Source organism: Gopherus flavomarginatus, chromosome 1 (genome assembly GCF_025201925.1).
Source record: "Gopherus flavomarginatus isolate rGopFla2 chromosome 1, rGopFla2.mat.asm, whole genome shotgun sequence".
Taxonomy (NCBI): domain Eukaryota; kingdom Metazoa; phylum Chordata; order Testudines; family Testudinidae; genus Gopherus; species Gopherus flavomarginatus.
The window spans coordinates 969,053-993,702 of NC_066617.1; the positions used below are offsets into that span (position 1 = coordinate 969,053).

A 24,650-nucleotide genomic window follows, 5' to 3' on the forward strand; every position below is an offset into this window, starting at 1 on the left:
TGTGTGCAGGGCTCCCGTTTCATCCGCCCCAACCCTCGGTGTCCCTAACAACGGATGTCTCAGACCTGGGCTGGGGGGCCCACCTGGGAACCCTGAGGACACAGGGCCTCTGGTCCCCTCAGGAGGTGGATCTCCACATCAACATACGGGAGTTGAGAGCGGTCCATCTTGCTTATCAAACATTCTCCAATCAGCTTCGAGGTCGTTGTGTCGCGGTGTTCACCGACAACACGACGACCATGTACTATATCAACAAGCAGGGTGGCACGAGATCCTCTCCCCTATGTCAAGAGGCGATGCGGCTCTGGGACTTTTGTATAGCCCACTCCATTCACCTCACGGCTTCCTTCCTTCCCGCAGTACGGGACACGTTGGCAGACTGTCTGAGCAGATCCTTCCGCTCACACGAGTGGTCCCTTCGCCCGGACGTCGCCCTCACACTCTTCCAGAGGTGGGGTTGTCCCCGCGTGGACCTCTTCGCGTCCAGGGGGAACAGGAAATGCCAGGCGTTCTGCTCCTTTCAGGGCCAGGAACCCGGGTCGGTAGCGGACGCCTTCCTTATCCCGTGGACAACCCACTTGTTCTACGCGTTCCCTCCGTTCCCATTGGTCCGCAAGGTCCTTCTGAAGGTGCGCAGGGACAGGGCCCGCATGATTATGATAGCTCCAGCGTGGCCTAGGCAACACTGGTACCCCATGTTGCTGGACCTGGCCATAGCCAGCCCAGTCCCCCTGCCCCTTCACCCGGACCTGATCACCCAGGACCATGGCAGACTCTGTCACCCGGACCTACAGTCGCTGCACCTTGCGGCATGGCTCCTGCATGGCTGTCCAGATCCGAATTACACTGCTCTACCCCGGTACATGAAGTACTCTTGGGCAGCAGGAAGCCTTCCACCAGAGCGACGTACTCGGCCAAGTGGAAACATTTCTCGTGTTGGTGCACAGAGAGTGGTTTCCTCCCTATGGAGGTTTCGGTCACCAATATTTTGGACTACATCTGGTCCCTCAAGCAACAGGGCCTGGCGATATCGTCCCTTCAGGTTCACCTGGCGGCTATCTCCACCTTTCATCCTTGTGGGGATGGTCGCTCGGTTTTCTCTCACCCGACGGTGACTAGATTCCTGAAGGGACTAGAACGTCTTTACCCCAACATCCGACTCCCTGCCCCTACCTGGGATCTCAACCTGGTTCTGGCTCGGCTCATGGGGCCTCCTTTTGAGCCGTTAGCGACTTGTTCCCTGCTCTATCTTTCCTGGAAGACTGCCTTTCTAGTGGCCATCACCTCAGCTAGACGGGTGTCGGAACTCCGTGCCCTCACGGTAGATCCCCCATATACGATCTTCCATAAAGATAAGGTACAGCTGAGACCGCACCCTGCCTTTCTCGTGGTCTCAGCCTTTCACGTCAACCAGGAGATCTTCCTCCCCATTTTTTTCCCGAAGCCTCTTTTGTCACGCAGGGAGCAACAACTCCACTCGCTTGATGTCCGTCGGGCTCTCGCGTTTTATGTGCACAGAACCAAACCGTTCAGCAAATCCCCCCAGCTTTTTGTGGCAGTAGCGGACCGAATTAAGGGGCTTCCCATTTCCTCACAGAGGTTATCCTCGTGGGTAACGTCCTGTATCAGGACCTGCTATGACTTGGCTCACGTCCCTACGGGCCGTGTGACTGCGCACTCTATCAGGGCGCAGGCGTCGTCCCTGGCTTTCCTCGCCTGCGTGCCCATCCAAGAGATCTGTCGGGCAGCGACCGGGTCATCAGTCCACACCTTTGCTTCCCACTCTACGCCCTGGTCCAGCAGTCCAGAGATGACGCAGCCTTCGGCTCTGCAGTGCTCCATGCCGCTACTTCTCACTCCGACCCCACCGCCTAGGTAAGGCTTGGGATTCACCTAACTGGAATGGATATGAGCAATCACTCGAAGAAGAAAAGACGGTTACTCACCTTTGTAACTGTTGTTCTTTGAGATATGTTGCTCATATCCATTCCACACCCACCCTCCTTCCCCACTGTCGGAGTAGCCGGCAAGAAGGAACTGAGGAGCAGGTGGGCCGGCAGGGGTATATATCAAGCGCCATGGCAGCGCCACTCTAGGGGCTACCTGCCGGCCCACTGGAGTTGCTAGGGTCAAAAGTTTCCGACGAACGTGCATGCGCAGCGCGCACACCTATCTGGAATGGATATGAGCAACACATCTCGAAGAACAACAGTTACAAAGGTGAGTAACCGTCTTTTTTCATCAGTGTTTTCATGTGCAAGAGCAGGAGAGGCCAGGAGCATCTATCCAGTTGTTTTGTAATCACTGAGGCAAGGGCGCAGCATCTCATTAGAGCTGCAGAGCCTGTTTCCAACAGGGTACTTGGTCACTATTAGTGCACATTCATTCTGAAAGAAACTCCAGGGGAGTCTCACGTTTGTCCATTGAAGATTCTTATCCCAACTGTTAAACAGTTCTAAGAGCCACAATAGTGGCACTTCTTTTGTCTGTAATGACCCTTTGCATAGCTTTAACAACATAATTTCTCTTGCCCTTAGAAACAACAGCATCCGACGAAGTGGGTATTCACCCACGAAAGCTCATGCTCCAATACGTCTGTTAGCCTATAAGGCGCCACAGGACTCTTTGCTGCTTTTACAGCTGCTTTGTGATCTCCAATGCCTGCTTGCCTCTGCAGACTCCTACTTCTAACACTGCCTGTGTCATCAAGACAAGTATGTTTCTTCCCATGGATTTTGTATATTGTACATGTCATTTTATTTTCCTCTGCTCTGAAATGCAGCCAAGCATAGTAATGAAGCCACAGTTCAGAAAATCCTCTCTCTGGCCTCTTTACCATGTGGATTTTTGGACTGATAACTGGAGGAGCTGATGGGTGACATGATTAACAATCTCAGCACCAGTATTACATCTGGCACTGGCAACCTCATTAGTATTCCGGTCCTCACCACTAACTTTAGCCCATTCAAGTAAACCATGTCCAGCAACAGAGGGGTGTGTTTTCTTTGTTTGCCCTTGACAGCAGGAATCTTTGAAAGGGGAGATGTCAAACTACAAAAGTAAAACTGGCCGCTCCATGGCACATGTTCACAGACTGGAGTATGTCGGACCACAGTAGGATAGTGCCCTTTCCAGATATATTTTATAAATGTATATATGATGGAAACAACCTCTCCTTGCCCTTTTCAATTGCAAAAGAAGTGTAGACACCCTCTCCCCTTTTCTAGACCCCTCTCCTGAAGAATTCTGGCAACTGCTTTCACGAGCAAATTACAGATTTTTAAGATGCTAAGACTTCAGTTTTATTACAACAACCAAAGCCCAGGAATTTGATTTTTAATCTTCTCTGACCCATCCCCAGCGGTTTTAACAAAATGACTTCCCTATATCAGCCTTGTGTACTTTTTTTAACAATATGAATTAATTCACTGTTCCCATAGCTTTTATTTTACTTCAGCGGTCTGAATGAGAGCTCTGTCCCCAGTGCTGCGTGGTTGGTTGATTGGTTGGTTTTTATAAAATCAGTGTGCTGTATGCTCCTGGCTTATGAGAGGATTTGAATCGATTGGTTTTGTTCTCTCTGCTTTGAGAGAGTGTGTGTGTGTGTGTGTGTGTGTGTGTGTGTGTGTGAACACCACAATTTGCTCTTCTTTGAGTGACTGCGCATGTGTGATCCGCTTTGGTGTGCACGCATCCCATGCGCAGTCACTGGAAACTTCCTCATCAATGGTACCCATCAGGGCAGCACATGCACCCTCTTCTGCCAAGTACCACTGGAGTTGGTATAAAGGACCTGGCTGACCTTGAGCCCCCTCAGTTTCTTCTTACCGCCGCTGGGGTTTCTGGAACAGCTCTTCACGTATTTGCAAGTTCTTTCAGTGGACTGGGCTCTCTTGTATTGTAAATAGTTTGTTACTAAGGTTATTGTATTTAGTTAGAATTGTTCCAAGTTTCGGTTGACTCCCAGTGCCAAAGGATGCCTCTGTCACCGAGCTCCGAGCCCTGTGTTTCTGGTAATAAGGCTTGAGGTGCTGTGGGGAGGCTCAGATTGGAGAGAGCGTTGCCAAATTTGTAGGGACTTTAAGCCTCGCAGAAATAAAGTTTGTGAAGTCAGGCTAAAGTTTCTACTCACGGGCATGGCTTCGAGACCTTCATCTGAACCAGACTGGTCACCAGTGTCAGTGTGCCTTAGCCTACGCAGAGTCCATCGAGTCTGGAGGAGCACTGCACCGTACCGACACTATCTTGGTACAAAGCATGCCAGAGGCGTATGCAGCTACCAGGATCCATCTGACCCTGTCGGTGCCATTATCACTGTCAGTACAAGAATTGGTGTTATTGGGGCTGGTGGACATGGGAGAACGGATATGATTTCTGCAACACTTGGTACCATGCCAGTTTCATGTACTCTGATGACTCACCCTTCAGTACCGTCAAAGGGAAAACCCATGATGCTCGCTTATCTCTGGGCTTCTCCAGCTTGGCACTGATGGCTGGCACCATCTGGAACTGCTTCTCCATGGTCAGCAGAAAGAGTCGTCATCTTTTGAATCGGAGGTTGGGGCCTACATTTCTCATCCTCAGAGCCACTCTTGCTCCAGACGTTTCCACCCTGCCACGTATCCTGTCACTGGAATATCATTCAATGGTTGGCAGGAGGTCACAGGGGGATTATGCCTGTCTAGTGGCCTTTTTAGAATCCATGGAGCTTTTCTGTAGTTTCCAGGTTGTATTCAAAGTTGGTGACCTCAGAAAGGCATGTAGCTCTTACTTTCTGGGCAGCACAGTTCCTGACTCCAGGACTGAGCCTGGTACGGGACTCCAAAAGCCAGCTCAACAGCATCCTGCAGGTCAAGAGAGGAGGGAAGAACATCCAGAGCCAGTGCTAGCCTCCTCTTCCTCCTCCTCTGATGAAGCAGTCTTGGGGAGTGGGGCCTGTTGCCTCCCCCAGATGACTAGAAGGTGCCCCAGGAATTGTTAAAGAGGTTGCCTTAAGTCTGGCATACATGTGGAAGAAATAAAATAATCCTTTCATGTCCTGGTTGATATTTTAGTCACTGCAGGTCTTTCCAGATTGGCCCTGCCTCTCAATAAGGCCAAAATGGGTGCAGTTAAGGGGCTGTGGCAGACACCTGACTCCCTATTCAAGGTGGGCTGAGCACAACTATTATGTGCCCATCCCAGGATTCGGAGTTTCTTTACTCCTACTCCCCTCTCCCCAGGTTGCTGCTGGTATCTGCTGCCACTGAGAGGAAAAGGGAGGGGCCTTAGGGTGCAACCCCAAAATCAAAAGACTCAGAGAAGTTAGACATGTTTGATAGGAAAATTTATTCTGTGGGGAGGAGGAAGGGGTTTGTAGTTCAGGATTGCAAACCAGCATGGACTTTTGGGCAGGTGTGACTTTACCACACCAGGTGTGACTCTACCTAGGCATTACAGTGGACGAGAAGCTGGATATGAGTCAACATTGTGCCCTTGTTGCCAAGGAGGCTAACGGAATTTTAGGCTGTATAAGTTGGGGCATTGTCAGCAGATCGAGGGATGTGATCATTCCCCTCTATTTGACATTGGTGAGGCCTCATTTGGAGTACTGTGTCCAGTTTTGGGCCCCACACTAAAGAAGGATGTGGAAAAATTGGAAAGAGTCCAGCGGAGGGCAACAAAAATGGTTAGGGGGAAGGAGCACATGACTTACGAGGAGAGGCTGAGAGAACTGGGATTGTTTAGTCTGCAGAAGAAAAGAGTGATGGGAGGATTTGATAGCTCCTTTCAGCTACCTGAAAGGGGGTTCCAAAGAGGATGGAGCTCCGCTGTTCTCAGTGGTGGCAGATGGCAGAACAAGGAATAATGGTCTCAAGTTGCAGTGCGAGAGGTCTCGGTTGGATATTAGGAAACAATATTTCACTAGGAGTGTGGTGAAGCACTGGAATGGGTTCCCTAAGGTGGTGGTGGAATCTCCTTCCTTAGAGGTTTTTAAGGTCAGGCTTGACAAAGCCCTGGCTGGGATGATTTAGTTGGAGTTGGTCCTGCTTTGAGCAGGGAGTTGGACTAGATAACCTCCTGCGGTTCCTTCGAGCCCTGATATTCTATGATTCATATGGAGCTCTATGCTGAAATTTAAAGACATGCTCCCAGAAAAGGCTAAGCAGGAGTTTACCTCGCTAGTGGATGAGAGAAAATCAGTCACAAGGATATCACTGCAAGCTGCTCTGGGAGCTGCTGACTTGGTCATCAGGTCCATGGCTTCAGAAGTGGTCATGTATAGGAGCTCCTGGTCGCAGTCCTCTGGGGTCCCTCAGGAGGTCCAACAGACTGTGCAGAACCTTGTCTTTGAGGGATCCTTGCTCTTTTCAGAGCAGAATGATGCTAAGCTCCCTTGAGTTGTACACCCTAGACCCTTCCAGGAAGCACTCCAGGCCTCAGCAGCCCCTGCAGTATTATGCTCTGGCTGTCCAACGGGACCTGCAGAGAAAGAAGAGTTTAGGACATAGGCTTATACCACCTCCTCTTTCAATCGCTGTCTACCCCATCTTGACATCCAGGGGGTTTTAAGCATGTGTTTTGATGGGAGGCTTCAGGATGCTGCACCAGTTACCAGGAGTCCAGACCCCATTTTTCCTTTGTTTGCAAACTGCCTTTCCCATTTCCTCAGTGCTTTAAGTCCTGTCACCATGGACCATTCAACACTGAGCACTGTAGAAGTCAGATAAACCCTCCAATTTAATGTCTACCCCTCCTTCCCACCCTCCTTCCCTGTTCCTTTTCAGGGACCCTTCTCACAAAGAACTTCTGATCCAGGAGGTTCAGTGTCTCCTTCAGATGGGGGCGGTAGAGGAGTTTTCACAGAATGTAAGAGGGAAGGGTTTCTACTCCTGTTGTTTCCTAATTCAGAAAGCCAACAGAGGTCTCAGACTTATTTTAGATCTGCGTCAGCTCAACAACTATCTCAAAAAAATAGATCCCAGAGACTGGTACACAACTGATTTAGGAGACACCTATTTTCATATGTCAGTATATCAAGGTCACAAAAAGTTCTGCAGATTTGTAGTGAAGCACTCAACTTACCAGTTCATGGGGGTGCTTCCATCTGCAACTCGTTGGCTGTTCACAAAATATATGGCCATGGTATCAAGTATCAGAGGGGTAGCCGTGTTAGTCTGGATCTGTAAAAGCAGCAAAGAATCCTGTGGCACCTTATAGACTAACAGACGTTTTGGAGCATGAGCTTTCGTGGGTGAATACCCAGTTCCTCAGATGCATGTAGTGGGAATTTCCAGGGGCAGGTATATATATGCTAGCAAGCAAGCTAGAGATAACGAGGTCAGTTCAATCAGGGAGGATGAGGCCCTGTTCTAGCAGTTGAGGTGTGAAAACCAAGAGAGGAGAAACTGGTTCTGTAGTTGGCAAGCCATTCACAGTCTTTGTTCAGTCCTGAGCTGATGGTGTCAAATTTGCAAATGAACTGAAGCTCAGCAGTTTCTCTTTGAAGTCTGGTCCTGAAGTTTTTGGTGTAGGATGGCCACCTTAAGGTCTGCTATAGTGTGGCCAAGGAGGTTGAAGTGCTCTCCTACAGGTTTTTGTATATTGCCATTCCTAATGTCTGATTTGTGTCCATTTATCCTTTTCCGTAGAGACTGTCCAGTTTGGCTGATGTACATAGCAGAGGGGCATTGCTGGCATATGATGGCGTATATTACATTGGTAGATGTGCAGGTGAATGAACCGGTGATGGTATGGCTGATCTGGTTAGGTCCTGTGATGGTGTCGCTAGTGTAGATATGTGGGCAGAGTTGGCATCGAGGTTTGTTGCATGGATTGGTTCCTGAGCTAGAGTTATTATGGTGCGGTGTGCAGTTACTGGTGAGAATATGTTTCAGGTTGGCAAGTTGTCTGTGGGCAAGGACTGGCCCACCAACAGCACAAGAAGAAGAACTCCACATGGACTCCTCCTGAGGGTCGAAATGACAGTCTGGACCTATACATTGAATGCTTCTGTCGGCATGCACAGGCAGAAATCGTGGAACAACAACATCGCTTGCCTCATAACCTAAGTTGTGCAGAATGCAATGCCATCCACAGCCTCAGAAACCACCCTGACATTATCATCAAAGAGGCTGATAAAGGAGGTGCCGTTGTCATCATGAACTGGTCTGACTACCAAAAGGAGGCCGCCAGACAACTCTCCAATACCAAATTCTACAGGCCACTTCCCTCAGATCCCACTGAGGAATACACTAAGAAACTACAACATCTATTCAGGACACTCCCTACACTAACACCAGAAGAAATCAACATACACCTAGAGCCCCGACCAGGGTTATTCTATCTACTACCCAAGATCCACAAACCCGGAAATCCTGGACACCCCATCATCTCGGGCATTGGCACTCTCACTGAAGGACTGTCTGGATATATGGACTCTCTATTCAGACCCTATGCCACCAGCACTCCCAGCTATCTCCGTGACACCACTGATTTCCTGAGGAAACTACAATGCATTGGTCACCTCCCAGAAAACACCATCCTAGCCACCATGGATGTAGAGACTCTCTACACAAACATCCCACACACAGATGGAATACAAGCTGTCAGGAACAGTATCCCTGATGATGCCACAGCACAACTGGCTGCTGAGCTCTGTGCCTTTATATTTACACACAACTATTTCAAATTTGATGACAATATATATCTCCAGATCAGTGGCACTGCTATGGGCACCTGCATGGCCCCACAATATGCCAATATCTTTATGACCGACCTGGAACAATGCTTCCTCAGCTCTCGTCCACTCACGTCCCTTCTCTACCTACGCTACATTTATGACATCTTCATCATCTGGACCCATGGGATGGAGTCTCTGGAAAAATTCCATCATGATTTCAACAGCTTCCACCCCACCATCAACCTCAGCCTGGACCAATCTACACGGGAGGTCCACTTTCTTGACACCACGGTGCAAATAAGTGATAGTCACATTACCACCACCCTATATCGAAAACCTACCGACCGCTATGCCTACCTTCATGCCTCCAGCTTCCATCCCGGACACATCACACGATCCATTGTCTACAGCCAAGCACTGAGGTACAACTGCATCTGCTCTAACCCCTCAGACAGAGACCAACACCTACAAAATCTCCACCAAGCATTCTCAAAACTACAATACCTGCACGAGGGAATAAGGAAACAGATCAACAGAGCCAGACGTGTGCCCAGAAGCCTCCTACTGCAAGACAAACCCAAGAAAGAAACCAACAGAACTCCACTGGCCATCACATACAGTCCCCAGCTAAAACCCCTCCAACGCATCATCAAGGATCTACAACCCATCCTGGACAATGATCCCACACTGTCACAGGCCTTGGGTGGCAGGCCAGTCCTTGCCCACAGACAACCTGCCAACCTGAAACATATTCTCACCAGTAACTGCACACCGCACCATAATAACTCTAGCTCAGGAACCAATCCATGCAACAAACCTCAATGCCAACTCTGCCCACATATCTACACTAGCGACACCATCACAGGACCTAACCAGATCAGCCACACCATCACCGGTTCATTCACCTGCACATCTACCAATGTAATATACGCCATCATATGCCAGCAATGCCCCTCTGCTATGTACATCGGCCAAACTGGACAGTCTCTGGTCCAAATGCTCCTGTCCATGGGAGCGATCGAGGAGGTTCCAAGGGAGCTAAGGTGCAGGGGCTTTTACTCCTGCCACTTCCTAATCCCCAAGCCCAAGGGTGGGCTTCGACCCATCCTCAATTTGCTTGGACTCAATGAATTCATGGTATAGTTAAAGTTCCGCATGGTTTCATTGGGGACCATTATTCTTTCCCTGGATCCTGGAGACTGGTACGCCTCCCTAGACATGAAGGATGCGTACTTCCACATAGTGACTTAACCAGCGCACAGACGCTTCCTTCGCTTTGTGGTCAGTCACTAACGCTGCCAATTTGCTGTCTTCCCTTCGGCCTGTCTATGGCTCCCAGAGCGTTCACCAAATGTATCGCTGTCTTGGCAGCCTAACTTCGTCGACAACGGATCCAAGTGTTTCCGTATCTCAACGACTGGCTCTTCAGGGCCACACCAGGGACCAAGTACAATCCCACGTTCGACGCACTCTAAGCATGTTCCGCCAGCTGGGCCTCCTGCTCAACAATGAAAAGTTGACTCTGGAACCAACCCAGAGAATAGAGTTTATCAGGGCAGTCTTAGACTCCAGACTTCCACAAGCCCGCCTGCCGGACGCACACTTTCAGTCAATGGCGAACATCATCCGCAGCCTTCAAAACTTCCCAACTTCCGTGGTAAAGACGTGCCTCAGCCTTCTGGAGCACATGGCTTCATGCACTTACGTAACCAGGCATGCCAGACTTCGGCTTCACCTGCTTCAGGCCTTGTTATCAACAGTTTATTGACCAGGTCGAGACAGGCTGAGCATGGTGGTCACTGTGCCGGAATCGGTTTTGACCTCCTTCCATTGGTGGTTAGACCCCATGTCGGTGTGTGAAGGGGTACCATTTCACACCCCGCAACCTACCTTGTACCTAATCACAGATGCATCAACTCTGGGATGGGGCACCCACCTTGGGGAACTCCAAATGCAGGGCCTTTGGACCACATCCGAACTAATTCTGCACATCAATGTACGAGAACTGATGGCAGTACACCTAGCACGTCAGGCATTTCGTGAGAACCTACGTGGCCGTTGTGTGGCTGTACTCACAGACAACACCACAGCCATGTTCTACACCAACAAGCAAGGGGGAGCCCAGTCGTCCCCCCATGCCAGGAGGCCGTTCGCCTGTGGGAGTTCTGCATAGTCAGCTCGATACATCTGGTGGCGTGTTTTCTCCCGGGGGTCCAGAACATGCTGGCAGACCACCTCAGCAGGTCCTTCCAACCTCACGAGTGGTTGATTCGCCCAGACATCATCCTCTCTGTCTTCCTGAGGTGGAGGTTTCCCCAGGTTGACCTATTTGCCTCACGCAACAATCAGAAGTGCCAAATGTTCTGTTCTCTCCAGGGACGTTTCCTGGGTTCCCTAACAGACGTTTTTCTACTTCCATGGAAGGACCACCTGTTCTACGCTTTCCTTCCATTCCCGCTAGTCCACAGGCTCCTGCTCAAGTTACGCAGGGACAGGGCACGTATGATTCTGGTTGCCCCATCATGGCCCAGGTAACACTGGTATACCACACTCATGGAGTTATCGGTAGAGCCTCTGATCACACTCCTGCTGTGGCCAAACCTGATCTCACAAGACCACGAGTGCCTTTGTCATCCTGACCTGCAATCGCTCCACCTTTACAGCGTGGATGCTACATGGCTAACTCGGTCAGAATTACTCTGCTCACAATCGGTGCAGCAGGTTGTGTTAGGCAGCAGGAAGCCCTCCGCTCAAGCCACGTACCTAGCCATATGGAAGTGATTCTCCTGTTGGTGCGAGTAGCGCGCCACGCCTCCCTTACAGACATTGATACCGCTTATACTAGACTATCTCTGTCATAACATATTCCCAGATTTGGACCTTAGCGTCCAAAATATGGGTGTTGGCATGAAAACCTCCAAGCTTAGTTACCAGCTTGGACCTGATAAAGCTGCCACCACCCAAAAAATTAGAGTGTTTTGGGGCACTCCGGTCCCTCCAACAACCTTCCCTGGGGACCCCAAGACCCAAATTCCTTGAGTCTTATAACAAAGGGGAATAAACCATTCCCCCCCCCCTTCTCCCTTCCAGGTGTTCCCTCCCTGGGTTCCTGGAGAGATACACAGAAGCAAGCTCCGTGAATCTAAACAGAGGGACCCCACCCTCCCCGTTTCCAGGAGAAACAGAAGTACCGAGAGCTAATCTCTCTTCCCTCCTCACCCAGAGTGAATGCAAAGTCAGGCTAGTAAATCTAACACACACAGATTTCCCCCTGACTTCTTCCTCCCACCAATTCCCTGGTGAGCACAGACTCAATTCCCTGGAGTTCCCCACTAAAGAAAAACTCCCAACAGGTCTTAAAAAGAAAGCTTTATGTAAAAAGAAAGAAAAAATACATAAAAATGGTCTCTCTGTATTAAGGTGACAAATACAGGGTCAATGGCTTACAAGAAATATGAATAAACAGCCTTATTCAAAAGAACACAATTCAAACCACTCCAGCAACTACACACATGTAAATACAAAATAAAAACCATATAAATCACTATCTTATCTTTTGTACTTACAACTGGGAAACAGAAGATTAGAAAAGCAGGAGGCAGAAAAATCCTCTCGTAGCCGAGAGATTACAGGCAGAAACCAAAGAACAAAGGACTCACACACAAACTTCCCTCCACCCAGATTTGAAAAAGTCTTGTTCTTCTTCGAGTGATTGCTCATATGCATTCCAGTTAGGTGTGCGCGCGCCGCGTGCACGTTCGTCGGAGAAACTTTTACCCTAGCAACCCAGTCGGGTCGGCTGGGCGCCCCCTGGAGTGGCGCCGCCATGGCGCCCAATATATATCCCAGCCGACCCGGCCACCCTTCAGTTCCTTCTTACCGCTGGTCAGGTGTTTCAGGTTACTCCTTTCCAGGTAAAAGAACATTAACCCTTAGCTATCTGTTTATGACAATCTCTTATCCCTAAAGCAGCAGGGCCTGGCGATATCATCTGTCAGGGTGCACCTGGCAGCCATCTCGGCTTTCCATCCAGGAAAACATGCTTCCTCTGTCTTCTTCAATCCGATGGTCATTAGATTTCTGAAGGATTTAGATCACTGCTAGCCTCAAGTACTTAAGAATGGCCATACTGGATCAGACCAAAGGTCCATCTAGCCGAGTATCCTGTCTACCGACAGTGGCCAATACCAGGTGCCCCAGAGAGAGTGAACCTAACAGGTAATGATCAAGTGATCTCTCTCCTGCCATCCATCTCCACCCTCTGACCAACAGAGGCTAGGGGCACCATTCCTTACCCATCCTGGCTAATAGCCATTAATGGACTTACCCACCATGAATTTATCCAGTTCTCTTTTAAATGCTGTTATAGTCCAGCCTTCACAACCTCCTCAGGCAAGGAATTCCACAAGTTGACTGTGCGCTGTGTGAAGAAGAACTTCCTTTTATTTATTTTAAACCTGCTACCTATTAATTTCGTTTGGTGGCCCCTAGTTCTTGTATTATGGGAATAAGTAAAATAACTTTTCCTTATCTGCTTTCTGAACATCACTCATAATTTTATATACCGCTATCATATCCCCATCTTAGTCTCCTCTCTTCCAAGCTGAAGAGTCCTAGCCTGTTCAGTCTCTCCTCATATGGGACCCTCTCCAAACCCCTAATCATTTTAGTTGCCCTTCTCTGAATCTTTTCTAGTGCCAGTATATATTTTTTGAGATGAGACGACCACATCTGTACACAGTATTCGAGATGTGGGCGTACCATGGATTCACATAAGGGCAATAAAATATTCTCTGTGTTATTCTCTATCCCTTTTTTAATGATTCCTAACAGCCTGTTTGCTTTTTTGACCGCCGCTGCGCACTGCGTGGACATCTTCAGAGAACTATCCACGGTGACTCCAAGATCTTTTTCCTGATTTGTTGTAGCTAAATTAGCTCCCATCATATTGTATGTATAGTTGGGGGTATGACAACTGGTTCCGGCATGGGACCTTAACCTGGTCCTTTCCAGACTCACAGAGCCCCCATTTGAGCTGATGGCTACCTGCTCACTTCTTCACCTATCTTGGACGACAACCTTCCTTGTAGCCATCACTTCAGTGAGACGCGTGTCTGAGATCAGAGCCCTCCCATCTGAGCCACCATATACAGTTTCCCACAAAGACAAGGTGCAGCTTTGCCCCCATCCTGCCTTTCTCCCCAAGGTGGTATCAGCTTTTCACGTGAACCAGGACATTTTCCTCCCAGTCTTTTATCCGAGGCCGCACGCTCCATGGCAGAATCAACATATGCACTCCCTTGATGTTCGTAGGGCTCTAGCCTTCTATATGGAGCACACTAAGCTGTTCAGGAAAACGACCCAACTCTTCATTGCAGTGGCCGACTGGATGAAAGGTGTACTAGTCTCCTTGCAACACATCTCCTCATGGATCACGGCCTGTATCTGTGATTGCTACAGCTTGGCCGGTGTCCCGAACCCGCACCTCACCACCCACTCCACGAGGGCTCAAGCCTCATAGGCTGCTTTCCTGGCCCGGGTCCCAATAGAGGAGATCTGTAGAGCTGCCATTTGGTCATCGGTACTTACCTTTGCCGCTCACTGTGCGTTAGTTCAGCAGTCTAGAAACGATGCTGCATTTAGTTCAGTGGTTCTGCACTCAGCAAAGTCTCACTCTGACCCCACCGCCTAGGTAAGGCTTGGGAGTCACCTAATTGGAATGGATATGAGCAAGCACTCAAAGAAGAAAAGACGGTTACTCACCTTTGTAACTGTTGTTCTTCGAGATGTGTTGCTCATGTCCATTCCAAACTCGCCCTGCTTCCCCTCCGTTGGAGCAGCCGGCAAGAAGGAACTGAGGGAGCGCCATTAAGGTGGCGCTCCAGGGGGCTCCACAGCCAACTCACTGGGTGTTGCTAGGGTAAAAATTCTCCGACGATCATGCGTGAGGCGCGCGCACACCTAATTGGAATGGACATGAGCAACACATCTCGAAGAACAACAGTTACAAAGGTGAGTAACCGTCTTTTCTCCTTTCACTGCAAGCAGCTGTTGTGATTGCAGTACCACCTGCCAGAGAGTGAATGAGCTCCAGCTTCAATGGCTGGTCCTCCCTTCCTGGTTTTCCTCTGGGCAAAGTTTTCCAGTGCCCTCATATTAAATTGTTTCCAAAAAGGGAGTCTGATTTCCACTGGATCATCCATCTCCACATGTTCTTCCCCAGACTTCATTCTCATCCTATGCAGTTACAGTCTCAAAGACTTCATTATGGTCATCCAGTCTGACCTCCTGCACAATGCAGGCCACAGAATCTCACTCACCCACTCCTGTAACAACCCCTAACCTATGTCTGAGTTATTGAAGTCCTCAAAACGTGGTTTAAAGACCTCAAGGTGCAGAGAATCCTCCAGCAAGTGACTCATGCCACATGCTGCAGAGAAAGGCTAAAGACCTCCAGGGCCTCTGCCAATCTGCCCTGGAAGAAAATTCCTTTGACCTCAAATATGGTGATCAGTTAAACCCTGAGCATGCATGCAAGACTCACCAGCCAGCACCTATGGAAGAATTCTCTGTAGTAACTCAGATCCCAACCCATTTAACATCCCATCCCAGACCATTGGGCATATTTACCTGCTAATAATCAAAGATCAATTAATTGCCAAAATTAGGCTATCCCATCATACCATCCCCTCCATAAACGTATCAAGCTTAATCTTAAAGCCAGATATGTCTTTCGTCACCACTGCTCCTCTTGGAAGGCTGTTCCAGAACTTCACTCCTCTAATGGTTAGAAACCTTCGTCCAATTTCAAGTCTAAACTTCTTAGTGTCCATTTTATATCCATTTGTTCTTGTGTCCACATTGGTACTAAGCTTAAATAATTCCTCACCCTCCCTGGTATTTATTCCTCTAATATATTTATAAAGAACAAGCATATCCCCCCTCAACCTTCTTTTGGTCAGGCTAAACAAGCCAAGCTCTTTGAGTCTTCTTTCATAAGACAGGTTTTCCATTCCTCAGATCATCCTAGCAGGCCGTCTCTGAACCTGTTCCAGTTTGAATTCAGCCTTCTTAAACATGGGAGACCAGAATTGCACACAGTATTCCAGATGAGGTCTCACCAGCGCCTTGTATAACGATACTAACACCTCCTTATCTTTGCTGGAAATACCTTGCCTGATGCATCTTAAAACCACATTAGCTTTTTTAACGGCCATATCACATTGGCGGCTCATAGTCATCCTGTGATCAACCAATACTCCAAGGTCCTTCTCCTCCTCTGTTACTTCCAACTGATGTGTCCCCAATTTATAACCAAAATTCTTGTTATTAAGCCCTAAATGCATGAACTTGCACTTTTCACTATTAAATTTCATTCTATTACTATTACTCCAGTTTACAAGGTCATCCAGATCTTCCTGTATGATACCCTAGTCCTTCTCTGTGTTAGCAATGCCTCCCAGCTTTGTGTCATCCGCAAACTTTATTAGCACGTTTCCATTTTTTGTAATAAAAGAGTAATAAAAAGATTAAATAAGTTTGATCCCAAAACCAGTCCCTGAGGAACTCCACTCGTAACCTCCTTCCAGCCTGACAGTTCACCTTTCAGTATGACCCTTTGTAGTTTCCCCTTTAACCAGTTCCTTATCCACCTTTCAATTTTCATGTTGATCCCCATTTTTTCCAATTTAACTAATAATTCCCCATGTGGAACCGTATCAAATGCCTTACTGAAATCTCCACTGCTTTTCTTTTATCTAAAAAATCTGTTATCTTCTCAAAGAAGGAGATGAGGATGGTTTGGCACAATCTACCTTTTGTAAAACCATGTTGTGTTCTGTCCTAATTACCATTGACCTGAATGTCCTTAACTACTTTCTCCTTCAAAAATTTTTCGAAGACCTTACATACTAGAGATATCAAACGAACAGACCTGTAGTTACTCGGATCACTTTTTTTCCCGTTCTTAAAAATAGGAACAATGTTAGCAATTCTCCAGTCGTACGGGTGTCATAAGAGTTTTGGAGTCTTATTTGCATAGGACAAAATTGCTTAGAAAATCACTGAGGTTTTTTGTATCCTTTGGCAGTCACTCTAGGGGACATGCATCTCCACTCAGCTACCTAATTGCATTAGGATATGGCTCTGTCTACACTAGAGAGCTTATGGCGAGGCAGTCAAGTATCAGAGGGGTAGCCGTGTTATTTTGGATCTGTAAAAGCAGCAAAGAATCCTGTGGCACCTTATAAACTAACAGACCTTTTGGAGCAGGAGCTTTCGTGGGTGAATACTCACTTCGTCAGACGCATGTATTCACCCACGAAAGCTCATGCTCCAAAACGTCTGTTAGTCTATAAGGTGCCACAGGATTCTTTGCTGCTTTTATGGCGAGGCAGTGCATGTGCTTCGCTGTAAACCCTCTAATAGAGCCACTCTAAACTGACAGAGCTCTGTCTTGTTGGCTTCATTACTCAGCCCCCACGAACAGCAGTAGCTGTGTTGGCAGGAGAAGCTCTCCCGCTGACTTAGCCCTATCCACACTGGCACTTAACTTGGCATAAATTATGTCACTCTGGGGGAGTGGCTAGTTCACAACCCTGAGCGACATAATTTATGTTTACTTAAGCTGTAGTGTAGCCATAGGCTACGCACTGAGTCCCTATTAAACCTGTTATCCATTAGCCAGGGTCAGACGGTACATCCAGACTATCCGCCCTATCGGCGGGTAGCGATCGATTTCTCGAGGATCGATATATCGTGTCTCATCTAGACACAATATATTGATCCCCGAATGCGCTCCCCATCGACTCCGGAACTCCACCGGAGCCAGCAGCGGTAGCAGAGTCGATGGGGGATGTCGTGGACATCGATCCCGCGCCGTGAGGACCCGAGATAAATTGATCTAAGATACGCAACTTCAGCTACATGAATAACGTAGCTGAAGTTGAAGTATCTTAGATCGACACCCCCCTCAGTGTAGACTAGCCCTCAGTACCTCAGGTCTGGCTGCACTAGGGCTAAGATTGATTTTCTGGCATGTGTCCATAATGTTTCCAGTTGAGAGCTCTCTGGCGAGCCAGTCAGGAGTTCTGTACATCTACCTTCTCATCCGAGCATCCAGGACACTGCTGTGTGCTTCGGGAGGACAATTCTGCGCCCTTGTTCAGTAAGAACTCCTCAGTCCACCTTTGCAAAGTTTGGTCTGCTAGCTCCCGTATGAATACACAGACTCCCTGAAGAGGAGGGAGAGAATATTTGGAGCCAATCTAGGCAGTGACGTGGTCCTCATCACCACAGTATCTGAACTCCTCCATCATTAGTGGATTTTATCATCACATCATCTCTGAGGTAGGAAAGGACCATCCCACTGTTAAAGATGGGCAGCTGAAACACCAAGATTTAACCGGAGTCACACAGGAAATCTGTGGGGGGCCCTGGCAATTGTACACAGGCTTCTGACCCCCAGTGCTGTGCTTTATCCACTTACTTATCCTCTCACCCTATAGTCACACTCCCTGTCTGTCTTCCTTGGAGTTCTGTTCCCTGGGAGTCTGGGGCATAGTAGAGGGAGTGGATTTGGTGGGTTCATAGAGACCTGGTTTAAGCTGGGCCCACACTGGGTTGTGCTTTCCGGAAGTTCTTGAACCTCACTCAGCAGCTCTAGGAGGACAGCCCTCAGGTGTGTGCCTCGGTGATGCTCTTAATGAGCGACAGTGCTGAGGAAAAAAGAACAGGGGCACTTGTGGCACCTTAGAGACTAATAAGTTGATTTGAGCATAAGCTTTCGTGGGCTACAGCCCCACTTCATCGGACGCATGTAGTGGAAAATATAGTAGGAGGATATATATACACACAGAGAACATGCAACAATGGGTGTTACCATACACACTCTAAGGAGAGTGATCAGTTAAGGTGAGCGATTATCAGCAGGAGAGAAAAAGAACTGTTTGTAGTGGTAATGAAAATGGCCCATTTCCAGCAATTGACAAGGAGATGTAAGGAACAGGGGGGCGGGAATAAACATGAGGAAATAGTTTTACTGCGTGTAATGGCCCATCCACTCCCAGTCTTTATTCAAGCCTAGTTTGATGGTGTCCAGTTTGAAATTAATTCCAATTCAGCAGTCTCTCGTTGGAGTCTGTTTTTGAAGTTTTTTTTGTTGTAATATTGCGACTTTTAGGTCTGTAATCAAGTGACCAGGGAGATTGAAGTGTTCTCCAACTGGTTTTGGAATGTTATAATTCTTGACGTCTGATTTGTGTCCATTTATTCTTTAGCGTAGAGACGGTCCGGTTTGGCCAATGTACATGGCAGAGGGGCATTGCTGGCACATGCTGGCGTAGATCACATTGGTAGATGTGCGGGTGAACCAGCCCCTGATGGCGTGGCTGATGTGATTAGGTCCTGGGGGAAGTTACCTTTCTGCTGAGTTCCTGTCCCCTCTCTTGTTCCAGTGTGTCGCAGAGCCTGCTGTTTCAGGCAGTCTCTGTGTCTGGCTGAAGAAGTTACTTTGATTTCAGCGTTCTCTCATGGCCTTGTTAAGCTGGTCACTTGAGCCAGCATCATGTTTTACATGCACATGTGAGAGATCAACCTCTCTGGTGGTTCCCCAGGCCTCTACATCGGAAACTCTGGTTCCAGGAAGTTGTCAGTCCCTCTCAAAGCATCTCAGGCTGGCCCCTGCTGTCTTTACATTCAGGAGGGCTCTGAGTCCATCCCGAGGGATCAGGCACAGACAAAGAATGGAGACTACAGACAATCTGACAGTTACTTTTTTATCCCTTTTGTTACCGTAGCACCTAGGACTGCTAGTCATGGACTAGGAGCCCATCGCGCTAGGTGCTGTACGAACACAAGACAAAGAGACAGTCCTTGCCCAAAGAGCCGACTGCCTAAGTATGAGACAAGAGACACCAGCTGGACACAGATGAGGGAAGGCAAGTGAACAACGAGCCAGTGCTGGTCAGCATGACAGGCCATGGTCTCCGCACACCAGCAGCTGAGCCATTGTCATGTTTTTTGTAGGCATCAGGCAAAGAAGAATTTTGAGGAAGGATTTGAAGGAGGATAACAAGGTGACTTTGTGGATGTCTCTGGGGAGTGCCTCCCAAACGTATGGGGCTGTGTGGGAGAAAGCACAAAGGTGCTTGTCTGAAAAGTTTGACAAGTGGCCAGTGGAACTTACCATCATGGCTAAATTTTCTTGACTAAATTCCAGTTTGGATAATTATACTCTGCCTATCTAAATTCCCTCTGCTGTTTTGACTTAATATGATGTTCTTCTTCACTGCCTGTACTAAGCCTTGAATGAAAGATCCTACAGAAGTGCAAAATATTATTAAGAGTCATCGATTCCAGGGCCAGAAGGGACTACTGTTATCATCTGGTCTGACTTGCTGCACGACACAGGCCAGAGGATTCCCGTGAACTCATTCCTGGAGTAGTGTTACCAGCAGCATGAGCAGTAACCAGCCTCTTTCAGTAATGGTGCTGGGGCCAAGATACCATTGCTGTGGAGCCCATAACTCTGTTGTGTTTCTGTGCTTACTGCATTTTGAAAGCTATGCCTATGAATCAGCCAGGCATATGGAATTGGTGCCACACACAGTGAGATAGGTCTGTGTCCCTGAGTGCAGGAATTGGGCCAGTCAGGTGCAATATCCCTGTGTGAGGTTTTTACATATCTCCGATGGAAACCTTGGCTAAGGACTTAGGCAGATGGGCAGGCAAGAGGGCGGGAGCTGGTGCAATGTTCTGTTCTGCAGGGATGGTGAGGGGTTAGCTGTGAGTGTTTTGTTTTGCCTTCTGTCTCTTTGCAATTTGCAGAGTCGGTGGGAGAGACTGTCTAAAGGAAATTGTCATGTGGAGCCTTGGCAGAGACCCAGAGTAGGGGAAGTGCATGTTGGACGGCACTAGTGATGACCTTTTCATGGGAGCTGCGGTAAATACTACATCCTACCACTTTATTTTGTACAGCAAGTGTCCTTCCCAAAATGCTTTACAGAGTGTGTCATACAGAACGGTGTACATACTTTTATACAGAGATTGACTGAAGTGCAGCTGTCAGTCATAAGGAAGGCAAGGAAAAGAGAGAAGTTGGAAGGTCATATTTGTAAGTGGATGGTGCGTTAACGAGATGGCGAGTAATAGGAAGACTGCTCCAGATGGCAGGAGCTGCAGAGGAGATGTTTCTGTCACTGATATTGTGTGAAGGGGCTGAGAGGAGGAATGTAACCATGGGAAGGCAGTAAAATAAAGGTCTCTTTTCTCCTGGATTCTGAGATTAGTGGGAAGCTAGTGGAGTTGTTTGAAGGCAGGGTGTCTTCTGGCTTTCTTTGAATCTGTGAGCAGATGAGGCAGCAGCATCCTGCATATCTGGAGCACTGGAAAATTGAGAGACTGGGTAAGGGAGCTGCAGTAGTTAAGGTGAGGGGACCTGAAGTCTGGAGGAGGAATCCAGCAGAGAAGGAGTCGAAGAGCATGGGCCGGAGACCTAGCTCTGGATGGGGATTTCAGCAGAAGTAGTTCTGAGGCTGTGCTGTTCCATAAGGCAATTTGTCGGAGCTGACAAGGCATAGTTACAGGTGTAAGTGATGCAGGAGGAAGAGCTCATGGACAGCAGAGGCATATGGGATGCCTGAGTTGAGGAGGATGGTGGGGTAATGCTTGGAGGTGCTCCTCTTGCACGTGAGATACTCTTCTGACTTCAAAGACATGTAGCTGAAAAATTCCGAGAAAAGCCCCAAATGTGTATGAAGCGTAGAAACCAAAGGCGGCAGCTCCCTGGGACAGCACAGAATTGACAGAGGATGAGGAGGGGCAGTGGCAGAAGCGAGGAGTTCATTAGCTACAGAGAGGAGAGCCATTCCTGTCTGTGACTAGAGTAACCCCCAGACTGTGCTGCGGCAAAGCTGTTATTTGGATGGGTTATTTCTATAGCACATACAGTAACGGGAGAGCAGAGAGGGAGACTTTCCGGCCCTCTGCTTGGGAAGGGAGGTTTGGAGACGGGGTGTTAGTATAAGGGCCGTGCTCTGGGATGGGTTTATGAGGTGGCCAGGGGTAGATTTCTGGGGCAAAGGTCAGGTCACTGACTAAGGCTGACAAAAGGAAGGGAATTCCTCACACCTAACGGGAGGGACGCGCCGGCCAATTTGCACTGAAGTCAGTCAGAAAAGGCTGCTCTGTAGATGCTTTGTGCGACATGTTCATAACGTCAGTTGTTTCAAACCCAAATCTTCGTGATTTTAGCAAAGCTCATATTCCTCCTTGAGGACGAGACACACACAGGGCCAGTGCTTCCATTAGGCGACCGACCCTAGGCAGTCGTTTAGGGCACCAAGATTCAGGGGGGCAGCATTTTGTGCGCTCCCCATGGGGCGCACGAGAGCTTCCGGTTCCACTCCCGTAACACCGCCGAAGAAAGGACCTTCTGCTGACGTGCTGCGGAAAACAGCAGCAGGCAATTGAGCAGCTCTGTGACTGGAGATTTCAGCTTTCGGCAGAGGGTCCTTCTTCGGCGGCACGATGGGAGTGGAATTGGAAGCTCCCGCGTGCCCCATGGGGAGCACACAAAATGCTGCCCCCCGAATTCTGCCTAGGGCGCCAGAAAGTCTGGTGCCGCTCCTGGGCACACACCAAGGCTGAACCACCAAGATTAGGTTAGTTTTGACTTAGGACTGCAAAACCCAGCTGAACAGTGTTTGGAAGTGCGATGGGCCAGATTCTCCTCTGAGTTCAGGCCACTTTACGCCCTAGTACACAAACAATGCGGCCATACATCTGGTGTAGTGGACATAGGAGAGTCATCCTATGGGGAACATCCCATACGATACCCCTCCCTGCAGTTGGAGAGAGGTGTTGACTGGATCCTTGCACCCCAGTCATCCCTGGCTACCATAACAGCACCCTAAGGCCACATTGGCAGTGGTGTGATATAGAGCATTTTTAAGCTACTCTGCTTTATGCTGGGGATCAAACCAGCACCCAGCTGGCTCAAGGTTGTGGTAGTGAGTTTTTTACATGTAGATAACTCTGTAGGGTTTAGCTTTAAACCTTTGTGGTTACATCAAGGTTAAGACATTTCAGTCTGAAGATTTTTTTCTGATAACATTACAAGCAATTGAAAATAGCAGTTTAGAATGAATATGCTCAACTTATCGGTAACTAAAGCAGAGCAGCCTGGGGTCTAGAGTCAGGCGGGGGGTGTCAGAGAAGGATGTTAATGAGGGTTGGGGTGGAGAATTTAAGTCAGGAAATTCAAAGTGGCTCCCACAGCAACTGTGACTCAGCGACTCTGTGGGCAGGTCATTTCTGAATGTGAAATGTGTTGGTAATAGCTTGATATTCATGATTGCAGGCAGACCACCTGGTGCTGTGATCTTTTCAGCTCCCACAAGCTAAATAGGCTTAGGGCTGGTGTGTACTGGGAGGAGGAAAGGCAGGAGGGTACTGGGCATTGCCTTGGTAGCAGTCTCTGTTCCCTCCAAGGTGATAATGACCTAATGCCAGGTACAAGGTGCACTGTGCTGGTGGAAAGGAACAGTCTGATTCAGCCCAGGCAGAGATGAGGTAAAGATGGCTTACACCACCTTTGCACTGCTCAGACTGTGAGCTGCCCGGGGCCAGTGCAGTTCCTGGGTGTAAATTAGTGGCTTCAGGGTTGCTGTAATTTGCAGTAGTCTCTCCGTTGAGCTGTGTCTTACCCCAGAATTTACCCCCCCATGCTGCTCATGCCCCGAGACAGTAAATAGGAGATGCAGCGAGGGGCAAGGAGATCTCTCCTGTAGTATTTTCAATACTGAGAATCTCTCTCATATCTGTAGTGCAGTTCATCTGAGCTCGTGTAGGTGTTTTAAAAATCCACTCCGACATCTGCAAATAAGTATAACTATCTGTTCCCACTTTGCAGAGGCTAATAGTGCGGAACAAAGGGGTGGGGAGATGTGGCCAAGGTCACATGGTGAGTCAACAGCTGAGCCAGGAACAGAAGGAAGGTTTCTCCCTTCCCCTCCTCCCAGACACCTGCTCTAAACCATAGATTCACTCCCTCCCCTACCTGACAGGGATGTTTGGAGGATTAATTCATGTTTCAGAACACGCTGAAAATATAAAGAGCAACATTATTAGTGCTTGTTATTCATTTGCAGTGATTTATTACTAGCATCCCTGCCTCCTTGTGCTGCACACTTGGGGTATTAAGGAGCCTGTGTAATTTTTTGTTCTGACTAAATTCAGTCCTCCTAAATCTATAATGACCACATGTCCCAGTTTTTCTAGGGCAGTTTCAGTTTTCCAGATGTCTCTATGGGCCAGGAATTTCTTTCAGGACTCTTGAAGTGTCCTGGTTTGGTTTTTTTAGATCAGTCAAACAATTTTTTTTAAAATAACTACAAAATGTTTGTTCAGGGTGACTTGCGGCACTGAGTAGCGTTTGCTCTGTTTGCCAGGAATAGACAGGCCAGTGGAATGAGCAGTGTGATGAACAGTGTTTGGAGTGAAGACAGAAGTCAAAGGAATGCAGACACAATCAAAGATGTCCTTTTGCTGCAGGTCTGAAGTTAGCAGCACTAGTACAGGGTTTCAGGATAAATTCATTCAGAGAGTAAGTTACTGGAAAAAATCTTCCACTCTTAGGAATGTGGCTGTGCTGCCACTGAGTCATCCACCAGCGCGTTTTAAAAAAAGAGTAAATATCTGTGTTGCTATTTCATGACCCTAGAAAACATTGCTCCAAAAGCACCTAATTTATGGCCACTGTACCTACATTAGCTCTGCAGTTTCACTTGGTTATGGGAGTCTTCTTTTCCTGTCCTGCTCCTGCTCCATCTGAGAGATGGCTGGTCTTTGGTGGTTGTTAGGTGATTCCTAAATTTGTAAACTACCTTGAGACCCTTTGGGATGAAAAGTGTAATAATGATAATTGCTCATCCTTTTAATACAATGGCCACGTTTTCCTGTTGTTTCTGTGGGAAACACAACTGAACTT

The 24,650-nt window shown here is 48.2% G+C and overlaps 1 protein-coding gene and 1 long non-coding RNA gene across 2 annotated transcripts in view; one reads left to right on the forward strand and one right to left on the reverse strand.

The window, feature by feature from the left end:
• Positions 1-24,650, forward strand: part of SHANK3 (SH3 and multiple ankyrin repeat domains 3) — a 673,138-nt gene that overhangs the window by 296,005 nt on the left and 352,483 nt on the right. The window contains exon 12 of the mRNA XM_050953559.1: positions 21,620-21,661. Coding sequence (XP_050809516.1) covers positions 21,620-21,661 — 42 coding nt within the window. The remainder of the gene's footprint in view (positions 1-21,619; positions 21,662-24,650) is intronic.
• Positions 1,872-24,650, reverse strand: part of LOC127051377 (uncharacterized) — a 105,767-nt gene continuing 82,988 nt past the window's right edge. Inside the window, exon 3 of the long non-coding RNA XR_007774493.1 lies at positions 1,872-1,893. This is a non-coding gene — a long non-coding RNA (uncharacterized LOC127051377). The remainder of the gene's footprint in view (positions 1,894-24,650) is intronic.